Raw genomic sequence first — 27,197 nt, 5'->3', positions numbered from 1 at the left:
GTAACATCATTGTATGCTGTAAATAAAATGTCATATGCTTGGTATGATAATAAATGCTGCTATAAATAACGGACCAATTCAAATGTTTAAGTCCTTTTATTTTAATTTGTTTGAGCGGTGATGAAATATATTGCTCTTCTAAATACTTGCCAGCATTTTAAGGAAATACAACAGCAAAGCAACCGTATGGTGTTCTGCAGTGGTCAAAAATGATTACAAACAGTGAATTTTGAAGTGATATATTGTTGAAAACTCAGAGATGTGATTTCGGACAGCTATTACATCAACACAACCTTGCGTTTGTCAAAAGCAGTAGGTAACTCGGCCGGGGATTTTTACGCGGGGTGGTGAGAGACGGACGGCAATAAAATAACTGATCAGTCCCTGTAACTTAAATGATGGCATTACCTTCCGACCCCACGAGAAACAGTTACCGTCCGAATAGCTTCAGCCAACTCCTTCATCACTAACGAAGCGATCTGGAAAATCAAACTTTTCCCGAATTTACCCTGTTGGAGGGCCACAACATCATGGCCACCAACAAACCCCAGCAAAGACTGTTATTGCTCCGGCTTTAACTTCTGGATATTCGGCAGCGGTGCCACAATGCAATGAAGGGTTTAGTTTGCATCTTTTTCTCCGCCGCCATTACTGAACTACATCTCAAATTAGCGCTCGACATCAACGTCATCGTTCTCAGCCACTCCCTCTGTTCGCTGATTGGACCGGTAAAAATTTGTTCGGAGAAAACCTAATGCTGCGTTCACAATTTTTTTTAACACAGAAAAAAGTTAAATCTTAACACAGATTTACATGTTAAGTCAATGCAGAGACGTGAATAGGCATTCTGCGGCGCGATTCGCGCGAATGAGGCGGCGCCAATGGCGCGAATGACGCGGCAAGGATCACGCGAATTGAGCGTTTTGAACGGTGATTCGCGCGAACCACGCGAATCGCTCAAGTTGAAAAATTTGAACTTTGCCGGATATTCGCGCCGCGTTAACCAATGAGGAGCCTGCTTACTGCTGTCACGTGGTGAAGTGACCGATGGGAAACCCATAGGGGAAATCCCGAGGCCAGAGTAATTTAAAAATACTAGTAACGGCTGTAAACGGCTGTAAAACCCAGACTCCCTGCCGGGAGGAGGAACCCTTTCTATAGCCCCCTTTTGCAGGAGTGTCTCTACTTCCTGTGCCATCACCAGAGCCTGCTCCGGGCCCACCTCTGTAGGTAGGACACCGCTGAAAGGAGGTGGCTGCCTTTTAAATTGAATGGCATACCCCCTTTCAATTATCTGCAGGACCCAACGAGATATATTTGATAGACGTTTCCATTCGTCTAGAAAATCTACTAAGGGAACCAGCCTCTCGAGGCTGGCCTCTGGTGTACTTTGAACAGCAAGCACAGTGCCCTGAAGCGGCGGACCGGCAGGGAACGACTGACTTGACTGCTCGGGAGCCCCCCGAAGGGGGAGCGGACCACCCTCGAGTGGCCCGCGGGGACCGTCTGCGCCCCGGCATTGCGGCGGGGTTGGCAGCGCGGCCCCCAGAGGGCGCTGCAGGACAACGGGTACCGTAGGCAGAGGTAAACACCGTTCCCTTCGGAGGGGACTACCCTCAGCGTGCTGACGCTCCTAGCCAGGATTTCCTTTTGTTTTCCCTGCCCTCCGAGGAGGGGGCGGACCACCCTCAGGTGCCCCGCGGAGACCCTCTGCGCCCCGACATTGCGGCGGGGTTGGCAGCGCGGCCCCTTGAGGGTACCGAAGGAAGACGGGTACCGTATGCTGAGGTAAGCACCGTCTTCCCACGGAGGGGAAACTAAGGGAACCAGCCTCTCGAGGCTGGCCTCTGGTGTAATTTGAGCAGCGAGTGCAGTGCCCTGTAACGGCGAACCGGCAGGGAACACCTGACCTGACTGCTCGCACCCCCTCCGAGGAGGGGGCGGACCACCGTCAGGTGGCCCATCGGAGACCCTCTGCGCCCCGACATTGCGGCGGGGTTAGCAGCGCGGCCCCCTGTGGGCACCGAAGGAAGACGGGTACCGTGTGCTGAGGTAAGCACCGACTTCCTTCGGAGGGGAAATGCCAGGGACGATGCAGCTGAAGGCGAGAGGTAGCTCCCAAGCGTCTCTTCGATCTTCGGCATCGCCCCATAACCATAGTGTCTCAGCCCAAATATATTACTATATGCAGATGTATGTGGGCTGAACACTCTATATGATACCGGTTTCCTCCATGACCTAGACACCTCGGCGTGCAGGTCGGGGAAGAACGGCAGGACGTTGATGCTTTGCACAAGAGGGCAGGAATCGCTCATCTAATTTCGTTTTCTCTGATTTCGATGGGATTCAGATATTTCCGTCAGCCAGTCGTCTTTTATTTTTATATTTAACCTGGCCACAGCTCTCGTGAGAACCTCAACTCACTAGCGGGTGACTGAAGTGGCGAGTCTTCAGTCGCGATGCTCTCAACGTCCACCTCCTCAGAGCTGGATAGTTGGAGCACCGGTGCCCCGCCCGGGGAGGAAGAGACCGCAGAGCGGGCTTCCAAACCCCGAGACGAGGCACTGGACGATACAGGTGAGGGCTGAGATAAGGCTGGGCCCGTCTCAAACCCCTCTGTAAAGTCCATGTGTGAACCCCACGACTGAAGCCACCGCTCTGCCTCGGCAGCAGCGGGACCGAGCCGCGGGGAACACGAGCCGAAGCACCCTCCTCGAAGAGTGCCTGGCGGGAGCGCAGCATTCTTAACGGAAGCCGCTCAAAAAGTGCTCGCAAACGGCCCCCTCAAGGGCTGCCTGAGCGTGCTGTTCTCCCAAACAGCCATACACAAAGAGTGTGTTTCTCACACGCAATATATATATTTTTTGAGGGCAGGGATGAACACACTGTGAAATGCTGTTCACTCGCCATAATCTCCTTTTTCTCTTTATGTTATAAAATATATATCAGATATATTTAACAAAGGTGGAAAATTCTCTCTAATGGACAGACAAAAACACCAAATAGACAGACAGGTTCACACAGATCGCTTACTGAAGGCACAGAAGCTAGTTCCTGTTTGTGTTCGCGGACGTTTTATAGTCTCCAGCCGATGACGTCATCACGTCGGCGACGTCATCACGTCGGCGACGTCATCACGTCGGCGACGTCATCACGTCGGCGACGATCGATCTCCCGATGGATTGGTTCTACACGCGCTTCACGACGCATTAACGCAGAGGCGTTCTCACAGCGTTTCGACGCAGCTCGAGTTCCCCGAAAGGGAAATATATATATATATATATATATATATATATATATATATATATATATATATATATATATATATATATATATATATATATATATATATATATATATATGTTTATATATTTATATATATATAAACAGATACTTTTGCAAACGTACATTTATTATTAGTAAAATCATACTTATTCAATAATACAGCATGAAGACTAGCAAGTGTATTCACATTGGTTTCTATGTAAACACACTTGCCCCTGACCTCAAGAAGCGCGCTATCAACCGAGATTAAAGAAAGCTGTTTTTAGCGTCCCTGTTAACTTGCCCGCCCCCGCGCAGGTAACGCCGGTTCGAATCCCGCTCGTAGTGGGTCGACTAGGATCGGTGAGACCCAGTAAAGTGCGGGGGACGAAAATACATTTTATTAAAAGTGAGGGGGACACGTCCCCCGCATAATTTACGCCCGTGCCTTAAATGTTATATGAATATGTCACCTGGAGCACAGGTTTTTGCTTAAAATTAGCAAAATAATCTGCCAAAGGGGGGAGTAAAATAAAAAGTAAAATAGTCTTAATTCAAACAGAAAACAAGATTATTTTTTTTACCCCAATGGCAGATTATCTTATTTTATGCAAAAACTCTTAATTTTGTGTATTTTTTTCCAAAAACAAGACAATAATTTTTACTTGTCTAGTAAATGTTTCTTAAAGTAAGAATTTTTATATATTTTGACTAGAAACAAGATGAAAAATACTAAGTAAGAAAAGCATTTTTTGCAGTGCATGATATTTTTTGTCTGTTGCGATTACGCGATTTTTACTCCTAAAATCTTGTTGTGTCCTGAGCAAGAAACATGTCAGACTACATGCTGCTACTCTACCAATCATCGCTTGTTACCACAACGTTTTGTTACTGGTTTCACAATGTTTCATTGAGGGACTACCACAACTGAATAATAAAGAAAAATGCTGACGAACGATAGCAGAATCCTTTCAGCAACCCAGGGAGTAATGTTACGAATGTAAGCTTATTAATAAATGGTTTAGAAATAAAGTTACGTCTTGGCGGCAAGCTTTAACTACTGAATATGCATATGAACGCATGCACGACACGGAACTGCAGTAAACACACACTGCAAAAAATGCTCTTCTTACTTAGTAATTTTATATAAGCAGTCTTTAATAATGCTCTCAATTACATGTAGATGCATACTTTAAAGGGGGGGTGAAACACTCAGTTTCAGTCAGTGTCATGTCAATCTTGAGTACCTATAGAGTAGCATTGCATCCTGCATATCTCCGAAAAGTCTTTATTTTTTTAATAATTATATAAGAAAGATGCGCTGTTCCGAGTCTTTCCGAAAAAAGCCGAGCGGGTGGGGGCGTGTCGTGTGAGCGGAGCTAAATAATGACGTGTGCCCGCTGCTGCTATTGTGTTGAGTCGAGTGCGTCGTAAAGCTGTGTCATCCCTAACAGCGGGAAAAAAACTTTATTCAAAATAAAAATATGGCTTTTAATCAGATACAGCCATACATCTATGATCCGGAATCAGACCCAGAGGCTGCAGTTGAACAGGAGCAGCAGCAAAAACGACTAGAGCAGGACGTCTCTATGTGGTACAAGTTATACACTAACTATATAATATGCTTAGCGGCTTGTGTTATTTACATATTTATACTTGAATTATATCGTCGTATTTTTGTCTTTGAAGGTGTACATGTGGGAAGTGCAGTTGTGCACGTGTGTTTGTGTGTTTACGCGTGGTTTGTGTAGACAGTAAGCGGACTAAAAAAAACACAGACATTTGAAGCAGTCTCACTCACCGCCTGCGGTTCTAATGTTGGGACTGCTCCATCATTCAGCATTAGGCGATCGGGAAAATCCGGCGTCGAGCTGGGCCTTGTTTATGAAACAGTCGGCACCGAAATGCAGCGAACAGATATAAACATTCGCGCAACTCAGTTGCTGATCCGGAAAAGCAAATTACATCCACTGTTGCCTTAACGTGGGGTTTTTGGCGAATCTGTGCAGGACTGTCTTGGTCTGGCAACCAAAAACGCACTTTTTTGGTGACATTGTTATGTGCACATCACCTGTCCAGCATCCTACAAGCCAGCGCTTTGATGGGCGTAGCCTGTTACTTTCGCTCTCTCCCTCTCTCTCTCTCACGCGCTTCCGGTAGAATTGTCCGTAAGTCCCATACAAGGAAATTCCGCCCCCATTAACGTCAAAGGGGACGCATGATCTCAAAAAACTTGCCGAAACTTATGACTAACCGGAAGTAGTATTTTTGACAAAGAAATACTCCCATCAAACGTCCACCTTAACTTTTGAAACTTTGTCTATGTTTAGTATGGGATTCCAAGTCTTTAACAGTGTAAAAAGATCAGTATGCATGAAACAGCATTTCACCCCCCCTTTAAGCATTAGTGAGTGTGGTGTTGCCTGTTGTGTGTCGCTCTGGGATGGGTGCGCATGAGGCTGGTATAGGGAAAAAAAAGTATACTCACTACAAAAATCTAGACTACACCACTGGTTGGTTTGACACGGGATGTCCCTCCGCTTTTCCCTTTATTTTCTCTATTCCCATCTATTTCTTTATTCACTTTTTCAGCAGTGGGTTGGTATTATATAACTAGTGAACAACTAGAGTAATCCAACCCTATCATGGCTGTAAAACAGGAAACATACTGTGCCACCTAGCCTGGCATTCAAATAAACATTTTTTTTTAACATATTTTGGTAACACTTAACATTAAGGTTTCCTTTGTAAGGGGTTTATAAAGGTGTTTGTTAATGACTAATAACTCATTTAAATATCCATTCAAAATAATTGGAATCTGGTTTTGAGTTAAATAAGTGCAAATAAAAACATTTATTAAGCCTTTATAACATGTCAGTTAAAAAGAGCTCACTATTCGGCAGGCATTGCATTAAATATATAATCTTTGTTTTCTGTTTTTTTAAACCTACTAGGGCAGTACCCACAAAGGAACACATTTGTACCTGATCTAGTGTTGATAGATATTTTGAAACATTTTTAACAGTTTTTTGTTAATTCAATGAAAGTCAGTGGGGCCAAAAAATTGTTGACTTTTATTGTATTTGCAAGAAAGAAAGAAAGAAAGAAAGAAAGAAAGAAAGAAAGAAAGAAAGAAAGAAAGAAAGAAAGAAAGAAAGAAAGAAAGAAAGAAAGAAAGAAAGAAAGAAAGAAAGAAAGACTTTTGTGTTCAGCAGGATTTTGCACAAGACATTGCTTTTCTGTACAATTTTTGAACAATTAAATTATGACTTCATTTTGGATGTACTGTCCCTTTAATACACTATACCCACATTATATTAGGTGCAAATGTCTATGTTTGAGGGTACCGCTGTGTCCCTTTTTGTTGTTGTAGTTGATATTCCACTTTAAAATGCAAAGTGTATCTCTAGGAATTCAATTTAGGTTTTTTATTTGTATTTTTTATTTGTTTATTTTTTGGGGTATTCCACAACATTTGGTGCACTTTTTCATAGCTTGTTTTTCTAACAAACCATGAATTACTGCAGTAAGTAGACATATAGTCTCTCTTTTTTTTCTTTTCTTTTTTTTGCATTTTAGCGTTTATTAATAGAATCCTGTGCTTTTAAATCATGCAGGACTGGTGGAGCAGCTTCATTATGATTGCAACACAACTTAAAGGGCATAGTAAAAGAGAGAGGGATGTGAATGTAGGTGTGTTTGTGTGTAAAGGGTTGGGATGGTGGGAGGGAGTGAATTCGGGGGGTGGGGCATTTCACTGCATATAACACTCAGTCTTTCCCTTCAGTCCTCACTTGCTTTGTCTCATTTTCTTTTACTTCTTGCTCGCCGTCAACTTCAGGAACACCATGTCAGGTAAGAGACTTTATTTTATTTTTTTACTATCAGCTTTAAGTGATCTAACTGTAATGAAGTGCACTGCTGCACTACTGCTGTCCAGGTTAAGCATTCTTGCAGCCTTCTCTTTCTGATACTGATTTGAAGGCTAGTTCAGTTTATGTTTTTCAACCATTCATTATTTGGGAGATATGTCTTTTGTTCATTTTAACACAATAGTTTGAGATTTTGTTTTGGGAAGAGAAGGCATGTTGGTGGTGGATCAAATGACAGAATCGAGTAGATCTCTTTTTTTTCTGCATCTTTCACTTCTGTCTTAATCAAAGGGTATATTCAGGGTGTTGGCCGTGCATAAACGGTTGTTTTTAATCCCTCCTTTTCTGAAAACTCCCACTCTTAAGAGAATTACAGGTCCATCCATTCTCTCCTCCTTCTTCCATGGCTTGTGTTTGGGTTTAACTTGGTCCATTGGTTATGCTGTTCCTGGGTGTGACTTTCCATATTTGTATATTTTTGAACTCTCCACATCATTTTGGATGTTATGTGGACACATAGCCTTTTTTGATTATTATTATTATTATTACTGACAAGCCTCTTTTGTATCACATCAATTTCACAGATATTCAGAATGGAATGGCTCTCCTGATTACAGCCTTTCACAAATACTCAGGAAAGGGAAAAGACAAGACGGCCCTGGGCAAAAGAGAGCTCAAGGACCTGCTCACCGCAGAGCTAGGAGACATGTTTGCAGTGAGTCTCTTTACATTGACCACTTGAAAAATGATTTATTTTCATTATGACATTTTTGATTAATTTTTTTTTAATTATGTATTGCAATTGCTCCTTTCATTCTTTTGTATTAATTCTCATAATGAATATTCTTTGAGCTAATAAATATAGGCCATTTGATTCATCACTGTACAGATCGTGTCTCTGATTGTGTGTTGTGTGTGTTAAAGGAAACCAAAGACCAGGCAGCTCTGGATAAGATATTTAAGGATCTGGATGTAAATGCTGATGGCGTTGTGGACTTCCAGGAGTATATCACCCTGATCGCCTTAGTCACTATGCTTTGCAATGACAAAGTTTACTAAAAAGTAAATAACTTTCTCTGGTTGCACTTTATTTTACAGTATGTGTACATGTACTTACCTAAGAAAGTACTGGGTAATATAAGATGTGATTTATAAGATTTTGGGTTGAGGTAAGGTTTAGGATTAGGTTCAGGGTTAGAACCTAGTTATTTGCAATTTATAGAATTAAAGTACATAGGGAACAGGACTGTAAAATAAAGTGCTACACTTTGTCCTTACAGGAAGTTTATGTCTGTAAAGTTATGAAACAGCTATAAAAAAAAAAGAATAAAGGTTTTTAATGTTTTTAATTAACTGTATCCTTACAACATGTGAGTTTGTATCTGTACATGTGTATTTATGGCTGCAGTTTAATTAAATGGTTAAATCCTATAGATATACCCCAAGAGTTTGAGCTTTGTTGGAGCCCTTTAAAAGTTTTGACATGCTCTGATATTTGTGCTTTTTTTCAGTTTCTAATAAACACATTAATGACAAAGGTGTAATTACACTGTATTCAGCACAAACTGGGCTACCATAACATATGAGAAACATGTATGTACATGCTTATATTTTTGAGAGAATAATGTGCATGGATTTTTTTTAAACAAAAAATTGCTTATTTTCTATTATTGCAATTTTCTTGGCTTATTCTGATTTCCAATTTTTTTTTGTTCGTGAGATCGGCCGATACCGATTTTTGCCAAATTCGATTTTCTTTCTAAGAACTATAATTGACAGCATATACAAACACAAATCCACTTTTTCTTCAAAGCAATTTTTTTTTTATTATTAAAATAAATTAGTAAACATTACAATAGGATCTTCTCTCACTTAAACAACTCAAAATATGTGTTCTGTGCCAGGAAAGAATAATTGAAAATCAGTTTCTTTATGAAACAAAACATTATAAATGGACCTGTTTTCTCTTTTTTACTTTTCTTACAAAAGTCAAAAGATCCTATGAATGAACAAAACTGAAGTACAATACACCTCCAAATAATAGTTCAGTTTGCCAGCTAGGGATGTCATTCCATGGTACCTACCATAACATTTTTATGGTAGCCTACTCTGTACCAATTTAAGTACCACAGCTAAATGTTTTTTATATTTTGTATTTATTTAACCATTAAAAAAATTGTATTACGTTTATTATTTATGATGATAATAATTATAAGTAAATAATACATAAACATTTCTAAGGTGGTATGCTGTATAAAAGTAAACATTGTTTATAAAAAAAGAAAAATAATCAACCATCTACACATAATTCTTATTATTAGTAGTGGCTAGTGACGTATTATTATTACATAGAGATGTAGCTATGGTAATCTATCCTAATATATTCTGTTAATTTCAATTTTTTTAAAAGCAAACTTTTATTTTGACGGGTTGCCGTAAAGACCTTGGTGTGTCTGTGTTCGTATAACGACAGTTTTCTCAAATGAAACGGTAAATTCTCATGAAGTGACAGTTTATGCGCTCGCCTGGTCATTCAGTGCCATGAACTCCATCATTTTCTTCGTAAATGCATTGATGCTTTGGTCTATGCTTTGGTCTTTTCGCTACTTATTATACCAAGGAAAGATAGGAGAGGCGCTGACCTGTGGCTGGCTCTGAGCTCTGGCTAAGTTAGCTGTAGCAGTTTTACCTTTACTAACGTTAACTTACCTTCTTCAAACTGGGCATGTTCCACATGCTGATGGAGTTACGTGTCTAATTATGTTAGTAGGTTTGTCAAGTTTCACAAATGGCATAATTGCCAAGTGTCTTCTTCGCTCGCAGTAAAAAACGTCCATGCCAACGACATGATTGCATGCAGCTGTGAGCGCGAGCGTGGCTGTGACGTCAATGATCGCCGATCATGCAGAAAATCGGCCAATTCCGATCCCTGGCCGATCAATCGGAAAAAAACAGATATGTGTCCACAAATCTTTTGACTATGGGTAATGTTGCAAAGAGTTTTTGCTTCAAACTTATGTGAGAATCATTATGCCTACTTATTCACATTGATTTACATTTTGAAGACATTTTTTCTTACAAAGGCTATGCGAAGGGGTGTGAATGTTCATGAATAATGCTGGGTATCACACCTGAGAGACAAAAAGACCTGCATAATGAGCTCCAGGTATGTGACTGAGAGAAAAGCAACAGAACAAAATAAAAATATTTTGTTGTAGTAGAATGTAGTCAACAAAGGCACATTACAAAGGCCTAGTTTATAGTAGATAGCAGTAACACAGTGAAACTGAGTGCACTTAGAACTGTGGGCTTTTACTGTTTTTACTGTCCAAGGTATACATGGTTACACAGATTCATATAGAGCATAACTAGATGGATAATTGCAGGATAATACAGTTACCAACGTACTCGGTTACTTTCGTAACCTCGGTTCCCTGAGAGAGAGGAACGAGTATTACGTATGGGAAAAACTCCTTTTCTCGAGAATGTGAAGCAAAACTTTTAATAAAGGTATCTATGTAAAGCGCAGTGAGCTGCACGGCCATAGCCCAGCGCGAGGAGCGCTCTGATTGGCCGGGCCGCGGCAACTGCAGGAACCTATGGTGAGGCGGCTGAGAGGAACGAACCAATGGGGGGCGTTCCAGAAGCCCGCCGAAAAAGGTGCTTATATTTGCATACAGGAGGCTATATAAGACCCTAATTCGCCATAGGTGTCAGGTTTTAAGATCGACTGAAGCGATACCTGAGAAGCATAAACATGGGACGGAACGTAATACTCGTTCCTCTCTCAGGGAACCGAGGTTACGAAAGTAACCGAGTACGTTCCCTTTCGAGAGAGGTTCCTCGTATTACGTATGGGAACACAATGTAAAGCGCCGTGTGTGCTGACTGACCCAGTATACCCAAAGCACATGTTAATAAACCCCCGATAGACCGACAGAGGCGGCTTATAAGGGGAATGAAGAACCGGAAGAGTCGGTTCGTTTGAACAGCTGATCGGACATAGTCGGATCTTATGATGAATGAATAAGTGCTTGAGGGCTAATGTGTACAGGCCAAAACATAAGGCAATCTGTTTGTCAGGGTCTAGAAAGAGCCTAGATGGAGAGAAGCCCTGCTTGTAGAGCTGGAACCTCCAACTTGTAGAATCTGATAAAAGTGGACGGAGAGGCCCAGCCTGCCGCCGCACAGATATCTTCCAAAGAAATGTCACACGACCAAGCCCAAGATGAGGCCATGCCTCTAGAGGAGTGGGCTTAAATGCCTGTAGGACAGGTTAGGTCCTAGACCTATATGCTAGTGGGACTGCATCCACTATCCAGTGTGAGAGACTGTTTCATGACAGCACAAACTTTAGTGCGGCCACCGAAGCAATGAAGAGCTGATCCGACTGCCTGAAGGGGGCGGAGCGCTCTAGATACAATCTCAATGCTCTGACTGGGCAGAATAGGTTTGCGTCTTATTCTCTCTGAGACGCGGGTTAAGCAGTGAAAAGACCTGCATACTGAAGGGGTTGATAGCACTTTCAGCATAAAACCATGCCTCGGTTTGAGCACAACCTTGAAGTTGCTGGACCCAAACTCAAGACAGGAAGGGCTCACGGAGAGTGCAGGTAAGCCACCCACTCGGTTAACCGAGGCCACAGCCAGCAGAAAAACGGTTTTGAGTGATATGTGCTTCAAGCTCGTGTTCTGAAGTGGTTAGGAGGGGGAACCCTTCACGGCCTCCAAAACCATGGCGAGGTCCCAAATAGGGACCGAGGTAGGGGCAAGGCGGGCTGAATCTCCTGGCCCCTTTAAGAAAACACACAATAAGATCACTTTACCCTAGTGAATGTGCCGCGATCGGAGCGTGGCTAGCTGCTATGGCGGAGACACACACCCCGAGTATGGAGGGGGGACGACCCGCATCCATTAGCTCTTGGAGAAAGCGAGCAGTTCCGCCAGTTCGCATGAGTGTGCGTCGATGTTTCGCGTAACACATTGGTTAGAAAACCACTGACCACTTCAAAGCAGAGCTGCCAGATAGCAGGGGCTCTAGCTTCCGAAATAGTGTTCATAACTTGTCAGAGAGGTTCCCGGATACCGTTGATGGGCCATACGTGGAGGGCCCACAGCTCGGGATTGGGATGCCAGACCTTCCCTTTCATTGGCAGAATAGGCCATGGGGCTGTGTCTGACAGCTGAAACAGTTTGGAGAACCATGTGCGGTTCTTCCAAAGTGGGGCTATTAAAAAGCACAGGCTTGCAGCTGGATCGCGATCGGAGGGAACATATAGAGGGAGTCTGGGCCAACATGGGCCAGGGCATCCCTGCGTTTGCAGAAAAAATATTGGGCAGCGTGTGCTGTGCGAGCTGACTCGTTTGCGGGTAAAGGGACCATCCCCCTGGGGACATGGGTCCTCTGGATAACATGTCCGGACCCTGATTCAGAATACCTGGCACGTAAGCCGCCCTTAGGGAGCTCAGATTGTGCTCTGCCCATAAAAGGAGATGCTTAGCCATGCAGTGAAGAGAGTCTGATCTCGGCTGCCCTAGCGATTTTATGTACGTTATCAAGACGTGGTGGTTCTTATGCCGTAAGACGCTCATTGAGTCTTGAGTCTATGACAATGACTGTACTGATAAGCCTGCCCCTCGAAGGCGAATCTCAAGAATGGCCTGTAGTGGGGGTGGGGGGTTATCGTAACGTGAAGTATGCGTTTTTCAGATCTATTGAGAAAACCCAATCCCCGGGGCGAATGTGCGCGAGGATTTGTTTCACCGTCAGCACCTTGAAACGAGCGTGTCATAAGTGCTTTGTTCAGATGCCTGGAAAATGGGCCTGAGACCGCCACCCATTTTCGGCATGAGGAATTAGCAACAGTAAAAACCTGACTCGCTAGCGTCGGGTGTACTGTTTCCGCCGCTCTCTCCTTTAACAGTCTCAATGCCTCAGCGAGAAGCACGTGACTGACACTGCTTCTTACAGAGGGCTCGACCACGGCTTGAATCGCGGGGTCTGCGAGCAAAACTGTAGCGAGAACCTCGTTTTATATGTTCAACACCCAATATTATATACCAGGAATGGCCTGCCAGGCCTGGGCTCGTAAAGCCAGGGGTTGAATTAGATTCGGGGGCTGGCCGCTTAGTAATAGGGGCCTGTTAGCCGGGTTGCTTGTGCTGTAACACTGCTTGTAACACTGTGGGGATAGTGTTAGTTTTGGCGGTGCAGGCTTTGCAGTGGGCGCGCCTCACATTTATATTGTGTGTGCGAGAGTGAACTTTGTGAAAAGTGCTTGGGTGCAGGAGTGCAGACTGTAAAGTGGGCACATTTCCTACATAGAAAGCTCTTTTGTGTGTAGTGTAAACAATGTGCAGTGGCGCACAACCTACGTAGAATACCCACGGTGCAAACCAGTGAGCAAATCCACAGGGGTAAACGCACACAGCATTAGTGTGCAGACGAGCGTGTTTAACACAGGCTAGTTGACTGCAATATTTCATCTCCAGTCACTTAACTTAAGGGAACTGGGAGAATGTAAGGAAGTGCGGGTGGTATGTGAGCCAGTCTAGACTGAAAGCACACATGCAGACAAGCGTGTTTGACCACAGGCTAATTGACTTTATATGGTGTAATCCGGCCGCGGCGGGATTTATTTGTGATTTTGTGAGGCTGAATTAACAGTGCTTATGTAGGGGTGCACACTGTGTAGTGGACACTTTGTCTACAGTGTAAAAACCTTTCCAGCCGCCTGAATAAAGGGGACTGGAAGTGATAGAGTGAAAAAAGGGCTTAGCTTGGCAGCCATTTTCCGACGCCCTTATGCTCTGACAGTGAGCACGTGCTATGATGTAAGCTGCGCTCTAGTCAGCAACGCGCTGTGGAAGGGGCGCGCGCTATCATGACAAGGCAGCCATTACAACTTCCTTGGCAGTAAGCGCGCGCTGCAGCGACATTGTTCTTGACATACCCAACAGCCCGAGCTCGCTCTAACTTACTCTAGTATTCTCTGTCCGCAGCGCTTCAGCACGGCGGCGGTAGAATGAGCAAGGCGAGAGCTTCGGCTCGAGTTTGTTTATTCACTCTAGTATTCTCTGTCCACGGCGATAGAGCGACAGAACGAGAGAATTGGAAGCGTGAGTTAAAACTCTGTCCGCGGCGCTTCTAGCACGGCGAGAGCTTCGGCTCGAGTTTGTTTATTCACTCTAGTATTCTCTGTCCGCGGCGATAGAGCGACAGAACGAGAGAATTGGAAGCGTGAGTTAAAACTCTGTCCGCGGCGCTTCTAGCACGGCGAGAGCTTCGGCTCGAGTTTGTTTATTCACTCTAGTATTCTCTGTCCGCGGCGATAGAGCGACAGAACGAGAGAATTGGAAGCGTGAGGAAAAACTCTGTCCGCGGCGCTTCTAGCACGGCGAGAGCTTCGGCTCGAGTTAGTTTATTCACTCTAGTATTCTCTGTCCGCGGCGATATCGCGACTGAACTAGAGAAGAGGAAGAGCGAGGAAAAACTCCGTCTGTCTGCGGCGCTTCTTCAGCACGGCGAGAGCTTCGGCTCGAGTTAGTTTATTCACTCTAGTATTCTCTGTCCGCGGCGATATCGCGACTGAACTAGAGAAGAGGAAGAGTGAGGAAAAACTCTGTCTGTCCGCGGCGCCTCCTCAGCGCGACGGTATAGTGACGAGAGCTTAGGCTCGAGTTCGCCTATTCACTCTAGTATTCTCTGTCCGCGGCTGTAGCGCGACGGAATGAGAGAAGAGTGAGAACAACTCTGTGGCAGCGGCGGAAGAAGAGCCGCGGCGGCGGCAGAGTGAAGAGAGCTTCGGCTTGAGTGTGCTCATGTCCTCTAACATTCTCTCTTTCCGCGGCGCTATTCAGCGCGACGGGACGAGAGCAGAGGGAGAGTGAGAAGAGCTCCGTCTTTCCGCGGCGCTTAACGACGCGGCGGAACGAGAGAGTCCTCGAGTAGAACAAGCCTGTAAGCTCTAGAAGTGGCGTTGCAGCGGCAACACACACACAAACACATATAACACTCAACATAGACACAGTTTAAAGGATATATAACGCCGGATGGCGTAGCTGGAACGGCAGAGAAGGCGGAGAGGGAGTCTGTCGTCCTCAGCTGCAAGGTCCGCTGGTGCCTTTTCAACGGCGGTGCTTCTTCCGGAGACCAGCGAAGGTATCGCTGAAGGAGATAAAATCTGACACCTATGGCGAATTAGGGTCTTATATAGCCTCCTGTATGCAAATATAAGCACCTTTTTCGGCGGGCTTCTGGAACGCCCCCCATTGGTTCGTTCCTCTCAGCCGCCTCACCATAGGTTCCTGCAGTTGCCGCGGCCCGGCCAATCAGAGCGCTCCTCGCGCTGGGCTATGGCCGTGCAGCTCACTGCGCTTTACATAGATACCTTTATTAAAAGTTTTGCTTCACATTCTCGAGAAAAGGAGTTTTTCCCATACGTAATACGAGGAACCTCTCTCGAAAGGGAACACTAAATGCATACCATCGTCAGCAGGATCCCCAAAAGTAATGGATGGCCCCCCATGGGAAGGACCAGTGCACTCTCTCGGAAACTGCACCGGCGCAGCGGAGAGGCCCGATGAGCCTGTTGACCTGTCGGGGAAGCCTTCACTGTAACCCTCGGTCTCCACCAAAGCGTTCAGCAAAAGTAGCAGCCCTCTGCTTTGCAGTGGGAGGACAACTAGATTGGGGGATACACAATGGGACTCCACCCTTTTTGAGGTATTCTAGACCTTAAAACTGTGATGGTCATGTTCCCACATGAGTCGCTGCCTCAACTGAATGACCAACTCAAGACAGCAATTGTGACCATCAACTGAGGACAGAAATCAACTGCATCCAGAAACTCACGGGTTTGAATGACATCTTGAAAAGATGCAGGGTCAAAACATGTTGCTCTTTTTGAAAAGGCTGCTAAGTGCTGAAGAATATAGGGATGCCCACAGCTCACAGCAGTCCAACAGTGCTAGCCTGCTTGTGAGCATGAGAAAAATGGCCAGCGAGAAGAGGTGAAAACAGCTGTTGTTCTTCAACACCCGCTGCACCAGAGAGAGTGATCCACCTCCCGAACAGACTTGTTCAACACTCTTCACAGGAAACCGCAATCTGGACACCAGCACCATTCGACTCCGAAGTAAATAAAGCATGCGGTATTCCACTTTCTTATTTATTCCTGTGCTGCGTGGCAGAACATGGAATGTTTCAACCGCATGTCAATGGTCATTGGCTCGTTTTTATACGCTCAAAGTAGATTGGTCTCTGAAAAGATCCTCAATTCATCAGTCATTATTGGTTATTATTGGTCTTTCTTCACTCATTAGAATTGGTATGTTGTTATATTTTTGTATCCCTCTCATCCACTAAATCATACCCCATATTTCACTAATTCCCTTTTTTCTCCCATATTATCACATAATTTTCTCCAGAAACCTCTTTTACATGCTTGGATAACTTTCCTTACAACTCCTTATGCTCTCTTATAATTAAAGCTACACTGTGTGATATTTCCCCCATCTAGCGGTGAAAGAGTGTATGGCCATCCAGTAAATATTAGTTTCTGTTCCTCTCAATTCCAATTTCGATTTAACTCCATCCGTGGCCGATTTAGTCCAAGATTAACATGGCTTATGCTCATTAATGTATATTTACTTTTTTCAAGAAATAAAGTATTCTCGTAAGTTTATAATATGCCATTAAAAATACATACAAATGCCGGTCGCAATATTTTTTTCCCCAGGATGCATTATATTAGTATGTTATATTACTCTTAGGCAAGAGAAGAGGCACATTATGGAGGGTACACACACTGCACCGTGAATAAAAGTGAGCACAAAAATTCACCATCACACTGTTAGCTTTGTTAGTTTACACTAGACTTACACTATATTGTAACATGTTCTCTCTTTCTACAGTGCAGTGTTTAGGAGCAGGCCTACTGTCAGCAGTGTTTTTATTGGTCCTTTGCCATTGTTTTGTTGTTGCTTATGTCTTGCTCTTTCTGCTATAATAAATATATGTGATTTCAGATATGGTTTGGTTGTTTCTTATATGGTTATCTATTTTGGGATAGCAGCTTGACTATTCTTTTAATTGCAGTGTGCACCCAGCTTATATGTAATTCCTGTATAGGAGCCCTGCAGGATTCTTGTAGGATTCTTATAAGATTCTTGTAGGAGTCCTGTAGGATTCCTGCATGGTTCTTATTGAATTCTTGTAGGATTCCTGTAGGATTCTTTCTTGTAGGATTCCTGCATGGTTCTTATAGGATTCTTGAAGGAGTTCTGTAGGATTCTTGTAGGACTCCAAAAAAAAAGTCCCACAGGAAAATGATCACGAAAATCCTGTGGGATCCTGCAGGGATGCACTGTGCAGGTCCTGCAGGATTAATCCAGTGTAGTGTTGGTAGTTTTTTTTGTTAAACAAATTGTTCCAGCAAACTTTTATTTGTTTTATTGATTTGTTATAAACGGAGCTGGAAAGAAATAATTGCATTATTTTACTTTTATGTGTTTCATCTTTATTTTGATATTTTAAATTTTATTTTTTTGTATGTCCATTTGTAGTACATTTAATCAGCTTGTGAATTTTCAATCACTTTTCAATCACTTTTCAAGTGGACAAAGAGGCACTCTGGACATGGTTGTGATATTAATTAATCACAGGCAGCTGGTTTAATGTAGAGAGCATGTCGAAACTCGAAACCCTGTAAAAAAAAAAAAGCTGTAATGATGCAGTGTATTTTGTGTTCAAATAGAATTTTTTTGGTTTTATTGTTTTTTTAGTTTAGCAAAATTATCTGTTAATGTCGGCAGCCATTAGGCTATACACTTGTGGAAACTACAGTCCAACTTATATAGTCTTTCTTCTGTTAATTACAGAATCTGGGTTTTCTTTAAATTAAAATATGTGGCACCAAATTCATCCTTCTGTCGTTAATCTGCACCTGTCTCGTTAGCAATTGGCAAAAACTAATCGACAACTATTTTGATAATCGATTAGTCGGCTTAAGTAATTTAAGACAAAAGTCAAATTCTTTGATTCCAGCTTGTTTAATGTGAATATGTTCTAGTGTGTTCTCTTATATGTGCTTATATTAGCCACCTCGTTTTACTACGAATTGCCGTGAGATCGGGCTGCATACACCGGTAGGCAGTGGCCCACCTTTAAGGTTTGGCATCGTTTTGATTTGAACGATTCTGATTCCGATTCCGATTCTTACTTTCGATTCAGGTTCTTTTCGATTCTCGATTCCGATTCTTTGAGGGGTGGAGTCAAAACATGTCACATCGATATTCAATGCTATTTTCAATAAAACGGGGGGAAAACGCTGCATATACTGTCATTTAGATATTTTTTATATATATATATTTTTTTTTTTTGTCTGTCTTTTGAAAGTCTAGGCAATCAAACATTTCTTCTGAAGAGATCACTTTATATGATAAAGCTTTTAAGCGTTTTCTCATATATAAACATTGATCAATTACTATTAAAATTATCTCACAAATATTTGTTAACTCAATGTATTACACACAGCACAAGTAAGCTTGATTTTGAATGGTAAATTGAATAAACAAAGATACATATTACAAAAAAATAGCACAAATAAATACAATAGAATAAAAGATATAAATGAAATAGACTGCTTTATTTTTTCAGGTAGGTCTAACATTCAGGTAAGAAACTGAATAAAAAATGCAAAGTGGCTAAATAAATTTAAAATAACATTGGATAATGTTTTTGCAAAAAATTAAATAGTTTCATATAAAACCATTAAAGTTAGACACGTTGATCAGTCGAGAGCAGTGTGATCGTTTGTCTTTTTGTTGTTTGACTTTGAATAACAAATGACTGCTGTCCCTTTAAGAACTGCCGCACTCATGGATCCTGAACACTGTTCCTGTTACTCATTCTTCATTTCTTCCTGAATTGTTTAAGACTGTGTTTACATACTGTTCAAAATGTGCACTGACAATTTGTTTGAGTGTATTTGACCAATAATAAGCTGTAAAAAGAAGCGAATATTTGCACTTGTATGTCAGGGGCGGCTTTATTACGGTAGGCTATGTGTGTGTGTGCGCTTCAGATGTGAGCTTGAAATCTGCGGGGATTCGTAGAATTATGTGCAATCCCGCGCGAAATTCAGACCGATCACACACACTAACACTAAGACGCTGTCGTAAGGAAAAGTCCAGCAGAACGCGCGTCCGTCGTGTTCAGAGGTTAACCGGCTGAATGAGAATATGCGGCTGCGCGTCAACTCGCTGTCGGTCAGAGAAGGAGAGGAGAGGAGAGCAGCTGGGATCGATTGTGTAGGCTGAGCAGGCTATCGTATCTTTTCAGATATTTCAGTATCGATATTTTTGACAACACTAGTTGCACTGTGCCGACCCAGGCTTTTAAAAGTGAAATAAATCCACACTTCAGAGCCGCTTACCGGGCTTCCATGACTAAAAGAACAAGCGGGCGCGCAAGCACCGGAAATCACGTGGCCATGGAAACCAAAACTTGCGCGCTTGGAACCGAAGATCGGAACCGAAAATAAATTTTCTAAACGATTCCAATGGAATCGTTATTTTTTAAACGGTTCCAAGTTAGAACCGGTTCTCGATGCCCAACCCTACCCACCTTACCGTGACCACGATGCAGTCACCCAGAATTTATAGTTTACCCACCTCTTTTTTTACCACTACACCTCTGGCGGACACCAACAGTAACTCAAACACACATCATGCCAGCACAGCAACCAACAATGGCACCATTCTCTCCGAATGCGCCAACAACCCAAACAGCATACCATTCTCCACCCCAGCGATCATTCACACAAGGTCACCTGCTTCATTCTTCTTATTTCGTACCACAGTATGTACCTGTACCAGCTCCAACCCTTGGATACCCACCTCCAGGGGCGTAGCCATCTTTTCAGAAGTGAGGGGGACAGAAATGTCGTAATACCATTTTTTTTTTTTTTTTTTTTTTTGGACCAATATAATTTATCGCATCTCTTGCTTTTAATTGGGCAAGATATCAAATACACTGCTGAAAAATAACCAATAATTAATATCTATAATATTATTCTCCTATTCTCCTATTTTTTTGTGCCAATTTTATGATTGGTTTATATACTACAAACACTTCTGCATTAAGACTCCATAGATTTTATGCAATGTAAAAATATATATATATTCTGATGTAACTCATCTGTTCTCTATGTGAATATATAGTAAAATGTAATGTATTCCTGTGATCAAAGCTGAATTTATCATCATTACTCCAGTCTTCAGTGATCCTTCACTAATCATTCCCATATGAGGATCTGATGATCAACACACATTTAGGATTATTATCAGTTGTGCTGCTCATGGTGATGCTTAATTTTCTAAACATTTGTGGTAAAATTAAAAAAGAGAGAAATTAATACTTTTATTGATCAGACATGCATTAAATTGATTACAAGTGATTTTAATATTACAAATTAGATAATTTATTTAATAAATGCAAATAAATGCTGTCCATTGAACTTTCTATTCATTAAAGAATCCTGAAAAATAACATGTAGGCTATCATGGTTTCCACAACATTTTGGGAACTGTTTTCAACACAGATAATAATCATAAATGTTTCTTGATTATGAAATCCTCATCTGAGAATGATTAGTGAAGGATCATGTGACACTGAAGACTGGAGTAATGATAATAAATTCAGCTTTGATCACAGGAATAAATTACTATATATTCACATAGGAAAAAAAGCGGTTTTAATTTGTAAGAATGTTTAAAAATATTACTGTTTTAACTATTTTCGATTACATAAATGCAGCCGTGGTGAGCAGAATACTAAACATTAAAAAAGCTGCATTATTCATATGATACCTTATTGTCAATAAATAGCCTACATTGAGATGACTTGAAAAACACACATAAAGCATATATTGTCGCAATCGTCTGATTGTCGTCGTCACGTTTCATCACTCATAACGATTGTTTTCCTTCAGCTGCAGCTCTAGCGTGACTGGGTATTACGAATCCACTTTTGGACTTTCTGTGAGAGCGCCCTCCTCATATTAAGATTCGGAAAAAAATACAGGTCATGCATAGATAATTTTTTGTCTCTGAATATAAATCTTGATGTATTCACATTGGTTTCTATGTAAATACACTTGCCCGTGACCTCAAGAAGTGCGCTATCAACCGAAATTAGAGAAGGCTGTCGTTAGCGTCCCTGTTAACTTGTCCGCCCCCGCACAGTGTAACTCCGGTTCGAATCCCGCTCGGAGTGGGTCGACTAGGATCGCTGAGACCCAGTAAAAGTGCGGGGGACGAAAATACATTTTATTAAAAGTGAGGGGGACACGTCCCCCGCGTCCCCCGCGTAATCTACGCCCATGCCCACCTCCCATGCAAGCCTCTACTTTGACTACCTACCCAAATCCGTCTGCTATGCCAAGTCTTATGGAGATGGCTATCACTGCTTCATATGGCATACCGAAACCTAAGCTGTTACCTTTCATTTCTGGAAAGGAGAGTGTCTTCCTCCTACTCAAGAAGGACCTAGACAGCATACTTGGACCTCATCCGCATTTAACTGAGGACTATAAGTACCAAGTTCTATCATCAAGATCATTTGAAATTGCCCACTGCCTAACAGGTAGCTAAGCGGTTCGTTAACAGACCAATGCCATACACCCATTCAATGCAGGCTTTACAACAACGATATGGACAACCCAGGCAGCTGGTCCAAAGTGAACTAAAGGAAATCATTAATGCTTCTACAGTAAAACCAGGCGATGCCCAAGCCTTTGAAGACTTCGCTGCTACCGTTAACACTTTAGTGGGTATGCTGAGCACACTGTAAAAAATTGTGCCGTAAAATAACGGTAATCTACTGGCAGCTGTGGTTGCCAGCAATGCACTGTTAATTTACAGCCCTCTACTGTTTATATACAGCTTTCCTTTTTTACAGTATTTTACCGTAATAACACTATGAAAGGTAACTTTTCATTTGGAAAACTGATCGCTTCAAACAGTTCTCATTTTAAAACAAGTATTTATAGGTGTTTGTATCGTAAAACTTCATTTGAGTCCTTTCACATGTGTAAGGTGTAGTAGTGAAAGAATTTAGAAACATGACTTTAACTTCACTTTTTGCGGTTCGTTGTGAGCACTAGCACACACGTATGTGATAAATTACTCAACAAACGGCTCATAACTGCATCAGCAAACACAGTCACTGCCGTTAAATAAAGCATCAGGCAGCATATCATCAATGTTTCTCTGCTCATCCTGGACTGAAGCACAGGCTCTACTCTTCAGCACAACGGTAACCCACAAAACTAATGAATTCAACTAAAAGATCTCTTCAATATCATCTTGTGCAACAACACATAAACACAGGTCATTTTAATATTTACTCTCCTTATCAGTTACTGACTTTGCACAACTTTTTTCTAATAACTTTCACTAATATTTCAGTGAAAATATCTTGATTCATCTGGTAAATCTTACTGTTACGTTTTACAGTATATTACTGTTTTTCCTTGATTTAACGGTAATCTACTGGCAGCTCTGGTTGCCAGTAAAGTGCCGTTTTTTTACAGAACTTTTCCGTAAATTAATTTACAGTTTCTTACTGTTAATTTACGGTTCCCTCTGTGGGTTTTTTCATCTAACCCCTTTAACCCTTTTAACCCCACAGCAAAATCTTCAGTTTTAAATGAACACTGAAGAGTGTACACACTACAGAGTGTTAGAGTAATTGAAGCATTGATGAAGTTCATGAGATAATTAAGAGATGAATTAAGTGATAACTGAGAACACCCGCTAACAAGAATCACTGAAGGACAGAGAAACACAAGAACTACAACTGACTTCAGTCACAGCTTTAGATGAAATCAACTGAAGATAAAAGAAGACATTAAATCTCTGAAGATCTCATCAGAGGATTAACTCCACAAACAGCATTACCAGCTTCACACATTACTAACCAGACTGACTTTATTTCTGTCAGACGTCTACAGAAGCTCTTATTGAGAATGTTTAATTGAAAATATTTGGTCACCCTTATAGTGATCAGTGCTTGCTTCAGTTGGGCTCTTGGCCCTTGACTTTGTAATGATAGTCTTTCTTTGTCTGCTAACTGTGTGTTTCTTGAACACATTTATTGTAGCGAAAAAACCATGGTCAGAAGTTATTTGCTGTGTTTTGCTATAATTGTAATAGGATGTTTAGTTTGTTAATCTTGTCCAGTGTTTCTTCCCCAAACAAACCCATTCTTTTAAAAACACATACATTTACTCTTATTTTATGTTGTTAAACTGGGGCCCTTCTGAAATTATCAACCACTGATTAGGAATTAGTTATAATTTATAAAGTCATGAGTTCAAAAATTAGTTTGCTCTCTACTGTCATTTAGACTCGCATAGAGATGAAGAATCAGCGTATGAATCTCAACAATGGTGACAAACAAAAAAAACGAACAGATCAGCTCTGAACATCACAAAACACTACTTAAAGTCAACACAACAACAGCAGCAAAAATAAAGGCAAATAATAAGAATTAAAGAAAATAACCAGGCTATTCAGCAGCATAATTTATTCGTGCTGCAATGCATGCTGGGAGTTTTGAGTGTCACCACGGCTGAGATTCATACGCCGATTCTTGATGACTATGTGAGTCAGATTCATTCAGATGTTTTGACCACAAGCTGTTCCCATGCTCTTCAAATTATCTGGTTGTTGCAACAATGTTATAAAATTATAGGGTTCAAGTTTCACAAAAAAATAAGCATCAACTACATGTTTATAGATAAGGCTAGTAAATTATTAGTGAAATAACTTATTATTAAATAGTCAACATAACTAACTCATGGTTTTTTCTCAGCTTTGCTTGCTATAACAAATGTATTGAAAACACACCATTAGAGCAGCGAGAGAAAAACTAATGTTATTGCGTCAATGTTCAAGAGCCCAACTAAAGCAAACACTGATCACCATAATGGTAACGTCAGAAGAAACAATCAAACAACATCTGATAATTCTCAATGAGAGCTTCTGTAGACGTCTGACAGAAATAAAGTCAGTCTGGTTAGTAATGTGTGAAGCTGGTAATGCTGTTAGTGGAGTTGTTTAATCCTCTGATGAGATCTTCAGAGATTTAATGTCTTCTTTTATCTTCAGTTGATGAAATCATGTTTCTCTTTCCTTCAGTGATAACAGCAGGTGTTCATCAGTGTCTGAATTCACTCTCTTCTTTCCTCTCTCTCTGTCGAGTGGTCTATATCAGTGAACTAGTGTAGGGAATAGGGAATAAGGGAATAGAGAGTGATTTTGAACACAGCCACTGAGTGTCGACTTTAAGTGTGTTAATTCACAGTATATTACTGTTGGCTATTTTCTCGAAAATGACAAATATTACCCAGAATGCATTGTTTTCTACAGTATATTACTGTTTTAATGGAAAACAGCATTTTACTGTCAAAATGTGGCCGTTTTTTTACAGTGCACTCTGGATGGTCCTGCTAGTGCTGAACTACAATGCCGGTCTCATGTAGACACATTACTAACCAAGTTACCCGTCACTTACCGAGACTCCTTTGTTGAACATTGTCTGGCCCAAGGAATTCTCATGAGTGGCACTACACGAACCTACACTCTCCCTGATTTTGCTCGGTGGCTTGAGAAGAAATCTCAGGCTATACAGATCTCCCGCAGAGATCTGTATGCGATCTCGGGCATTTGTCAGCGATTTCACAAAACCTCTCGGCGACTCAAAATCGGGCCAAAAATCGGGCAATGTGAACTAGGCAGTGTTTTGCAAGTTACAGTAATTACTTATGCTATTTAAAAGTAATTCATTACATTACAATATTACTGTCTCAGAATTGTAATGCGTTACATTACTTGAGTTACTTTCACCAAAATAACTACAGAAGTAGCTCTAAACATTCTAAAATGTAGGCAGAGAGCATTTTACATCCAGTAGAAGGCGATATGATGAAGCATAATGACATGGGCCATCCAGAGAATTGGCAAAAAAGTGAATGCTCAAGACAATGCAAGAAATCATGACAATCCAACTCTGTTATAAGTATTATTTTAGAGGTAAAGTGATTATCTGGCAATATCTGGGAATAGCTTCTGTTCATAGACACAACGGAACTGTGTAAACTCTAAGTTATGACAATATGCGCATTTGTTCTTTTCTTATTGTTGCGACATAGTTCCGAGATAGTTATTTCGGTTTTAGAAAAAGGTTGTATTTGACTGCATTTGCATTTGACTAGCCTACATTCTTGTCCTTATCTCTGATAAAATAAGCTATGCGCATCCATCTCGCGAATGTAGGCTACAGTAGGGATGAGACGGTGGGGACATTTTCCCACCGGTTAATCAAAGTGTGATGACATCACTGGTATCTGGGCTTTTAAATCACTATTCTATTTAACCGAAAGGAACATGCGCACTCCGCTTGGGCATTAATAACAGGAGCGGATGCAAAGCGAGTGCTTTCAATTAATTCCTATAAAAGTTAAGCTTCCATATGAACTGAAAACGCGCCAGTAAGCGCACACCTTGAATGACAGCTCGTTAGTAAATGCGCGCTCTCTGCGGCCAAGCAGATTTTAGTTTCGGTTTAAAATTAGCCTATTATTCTTAATGAAATACACAACACAATGACAACCCTTACAAAAAAAAAACTGTAGGAATCCTGCAGGAATATCATAGAGACGGGAAGAGATGGGAAGAGAAAAGATTGGTTCATTTTGCTGAACGAGACTCAAAGATCCGAGTCAGTAAAATGATCCGAACTTCCCACTACTCTAACTGACAGTTGCAGCACGATATGAAAGACTTCGTCTAACTGTACAACAAACAACCAATGAAAATGAACAATATGAAACTAAAACGACATAAGCTTAATTTAAAATGGCTTAGGAACTGTAGGCTATTTAGAGGTGGATAAACTCAATTTAGAGGTGGATAAATACACTGCTTTAGATATGTGCAATACGTTACTGCCACCTACTGGCTTTGTTGTAGAACTTAGAGAACTTTGTACACTAATAATTATAGGTTCACAAAGAGCTCAAATGAATAAACGTTGTTTAAAAGAATTATGAATGCATGTATTATATGTACTATTTGGGTACTTGTCAATCAATATAATATTTATATGAACATATTATATTAATTCAAAGTGATTATAATTCATATAATATAAATAAAGTAATTAATTAGCACCAAAAGATTTTAGAGAATTAGCACCACAATTTTATTTGTACAGTTTTTTCAAACTGCTTTAATTTGTAACGAGAGTTACAGAGGGTGTGGCTTTATTGTGTCTTTACTTGAAGCTGATTGGTCCAGTTTGGGTTTGTGATCTCTAACCCAGAATAAAACCTGCTCCAGAGAGAAGGTTAGCCGTGCAGTGTAAGTTACCATGGTGATAAACACCGCTAAAAACCAATCCATCTTTTTGAGCCCGAAAAAAAAGAACAACTAATCTCGAACTTACCTGGGTAACAACTGAAACCAGCTTTGTGCAACAGGCCACTGGTGTTCGCGAGCTGTGTGTTTGTGTAACAATCGCTCCAGCAGCTGTGCTCAGTTCCACAACACGCTGCTCTGCTTCACTACAGTAACGTTAATAACCGCATTCATGAACGTGATTTCTGCCCGAGTCCTATTTTCCACCGGCTGTGAGGTGAAGACCACATGTCCCGATGCTGCGCTCAAACTTTGCGTCTTCAATCTACGCCTCTGTTTAGAATAGGCGCCCTCCAGTGGACGGAAAGTTGCATAGTGCACCTTTAAAACGACAATCATCGTTGATAACTGCGTGTTAGTGTAACAACTCACACAAACATCTCAAAACATGCCGACCAACGTAAAGAAGATAACACAAATAACTGCAATTTCAGGGTCTCAGACAGAGATAGCGACAAAGAGGTAAAACATACAGACTGCAGCTTTTCTTTGTCTGAATTTTTTTAAAGCAGTAAAAGCGCAATTTATTGAAATAAAGGAAAAACTGCATTAAAAGCTTGAAAGAATTGTTGGCATA

The 27,197-nt window shown here is 41.5% G+C and overlaps 2 protein-coding genes and 1 long non-coding RNA gene across 4 annotated transcripts in view; all 3 read left to right on the top strand.

Annotated features, from left to right (window-relative positions):
• LOC137083079 (ictacalcin-like) overlaps positions 1-8,576 on the top strand; it is a 107,646-nt gene extending 99,070 nt beyond the window's left edge. Inside the window, exon 4 of one of the 2 annotated variants that reach the window (XM_067448769.1) lies at positions 8,200-8,576. In XM_067448769.1, the coding sequence (XP_067304870.1) occupies positions 8,200-8,206 (7 nt within the window). In that variant the 3' untranslated portion in view covers positions 8,207-8,576. The remainder of the gene's footprint in view (positions 1-8,199) is intronic. The other variant, XM_067448771.1, reaches the window with a different exon arrangement.
• LOC137083477 (ictacalcin-like) lies at positions 7,077-8,195 on the top strand. Its single transcript, XM_067449429.1, has 3 exons — positions 7,077-7,119; positions 7,721-7,851; positions 8,061-8,195. The coding sequence occupies exons 1-3, from the start codon at positions 7,113-7,115 to the stop codon at positions 8,193-8,195; spliced, it is 273 nt and encodes a 90-aa protein (XP_067305530.1). The 5' UTR covers positions 7,077-7,112.
• Positions 8,577-9,964: 1,388 nt separating the features above from the next.
• On the top strand, positions 9,965-16,622 carry LOC137083746 (uncharacterized). The gene is made up of 3 exons (XR_010906588.1): positions 9,965-10,120; positions 10,220-10,302; positions 15,634-16,622. It is a non-coding gene; the product is annotated as an uncharacterized lncRNA (long non-coding RNA).
• Positions 16,623-27,197: the final 10,575 nt, after the last annotated feature.

This window comes from Pseudorasbora parva, chromosome 7 (assembly GCF_024679245.1).
Source record: "Pseudorasbora parva isolate DD20220531a chromosome 7, ASM2467924v1, whole genome shotgun sequence".
NCBI classification, from domain to species: domain Eukaryota; kingdom Metazoa; phylum Chordata; class Actinopteri; order Cypriniformes; family Gobionidae; genus Pseudorasbora; species Pseudorasbora parva.
The sequence above is the reverse complement of the archived record's forward strand: the minus strand, read 5'-3'. Positions and strand labels throughout refer to the sequence as shown.

Bases quoted from the DNA above. Each gene is read 5' to 3' on its own strand.
- LOC137083477 (XM_067449429.1), top strand. The intron at 7,852-8,060 runs GTGAGTCTCTTT...TGTGTGTTAAAG, and splicing joins AGCTAGGAGACATGTTTGCA to GAAACCAAAGACCAGGCAGC.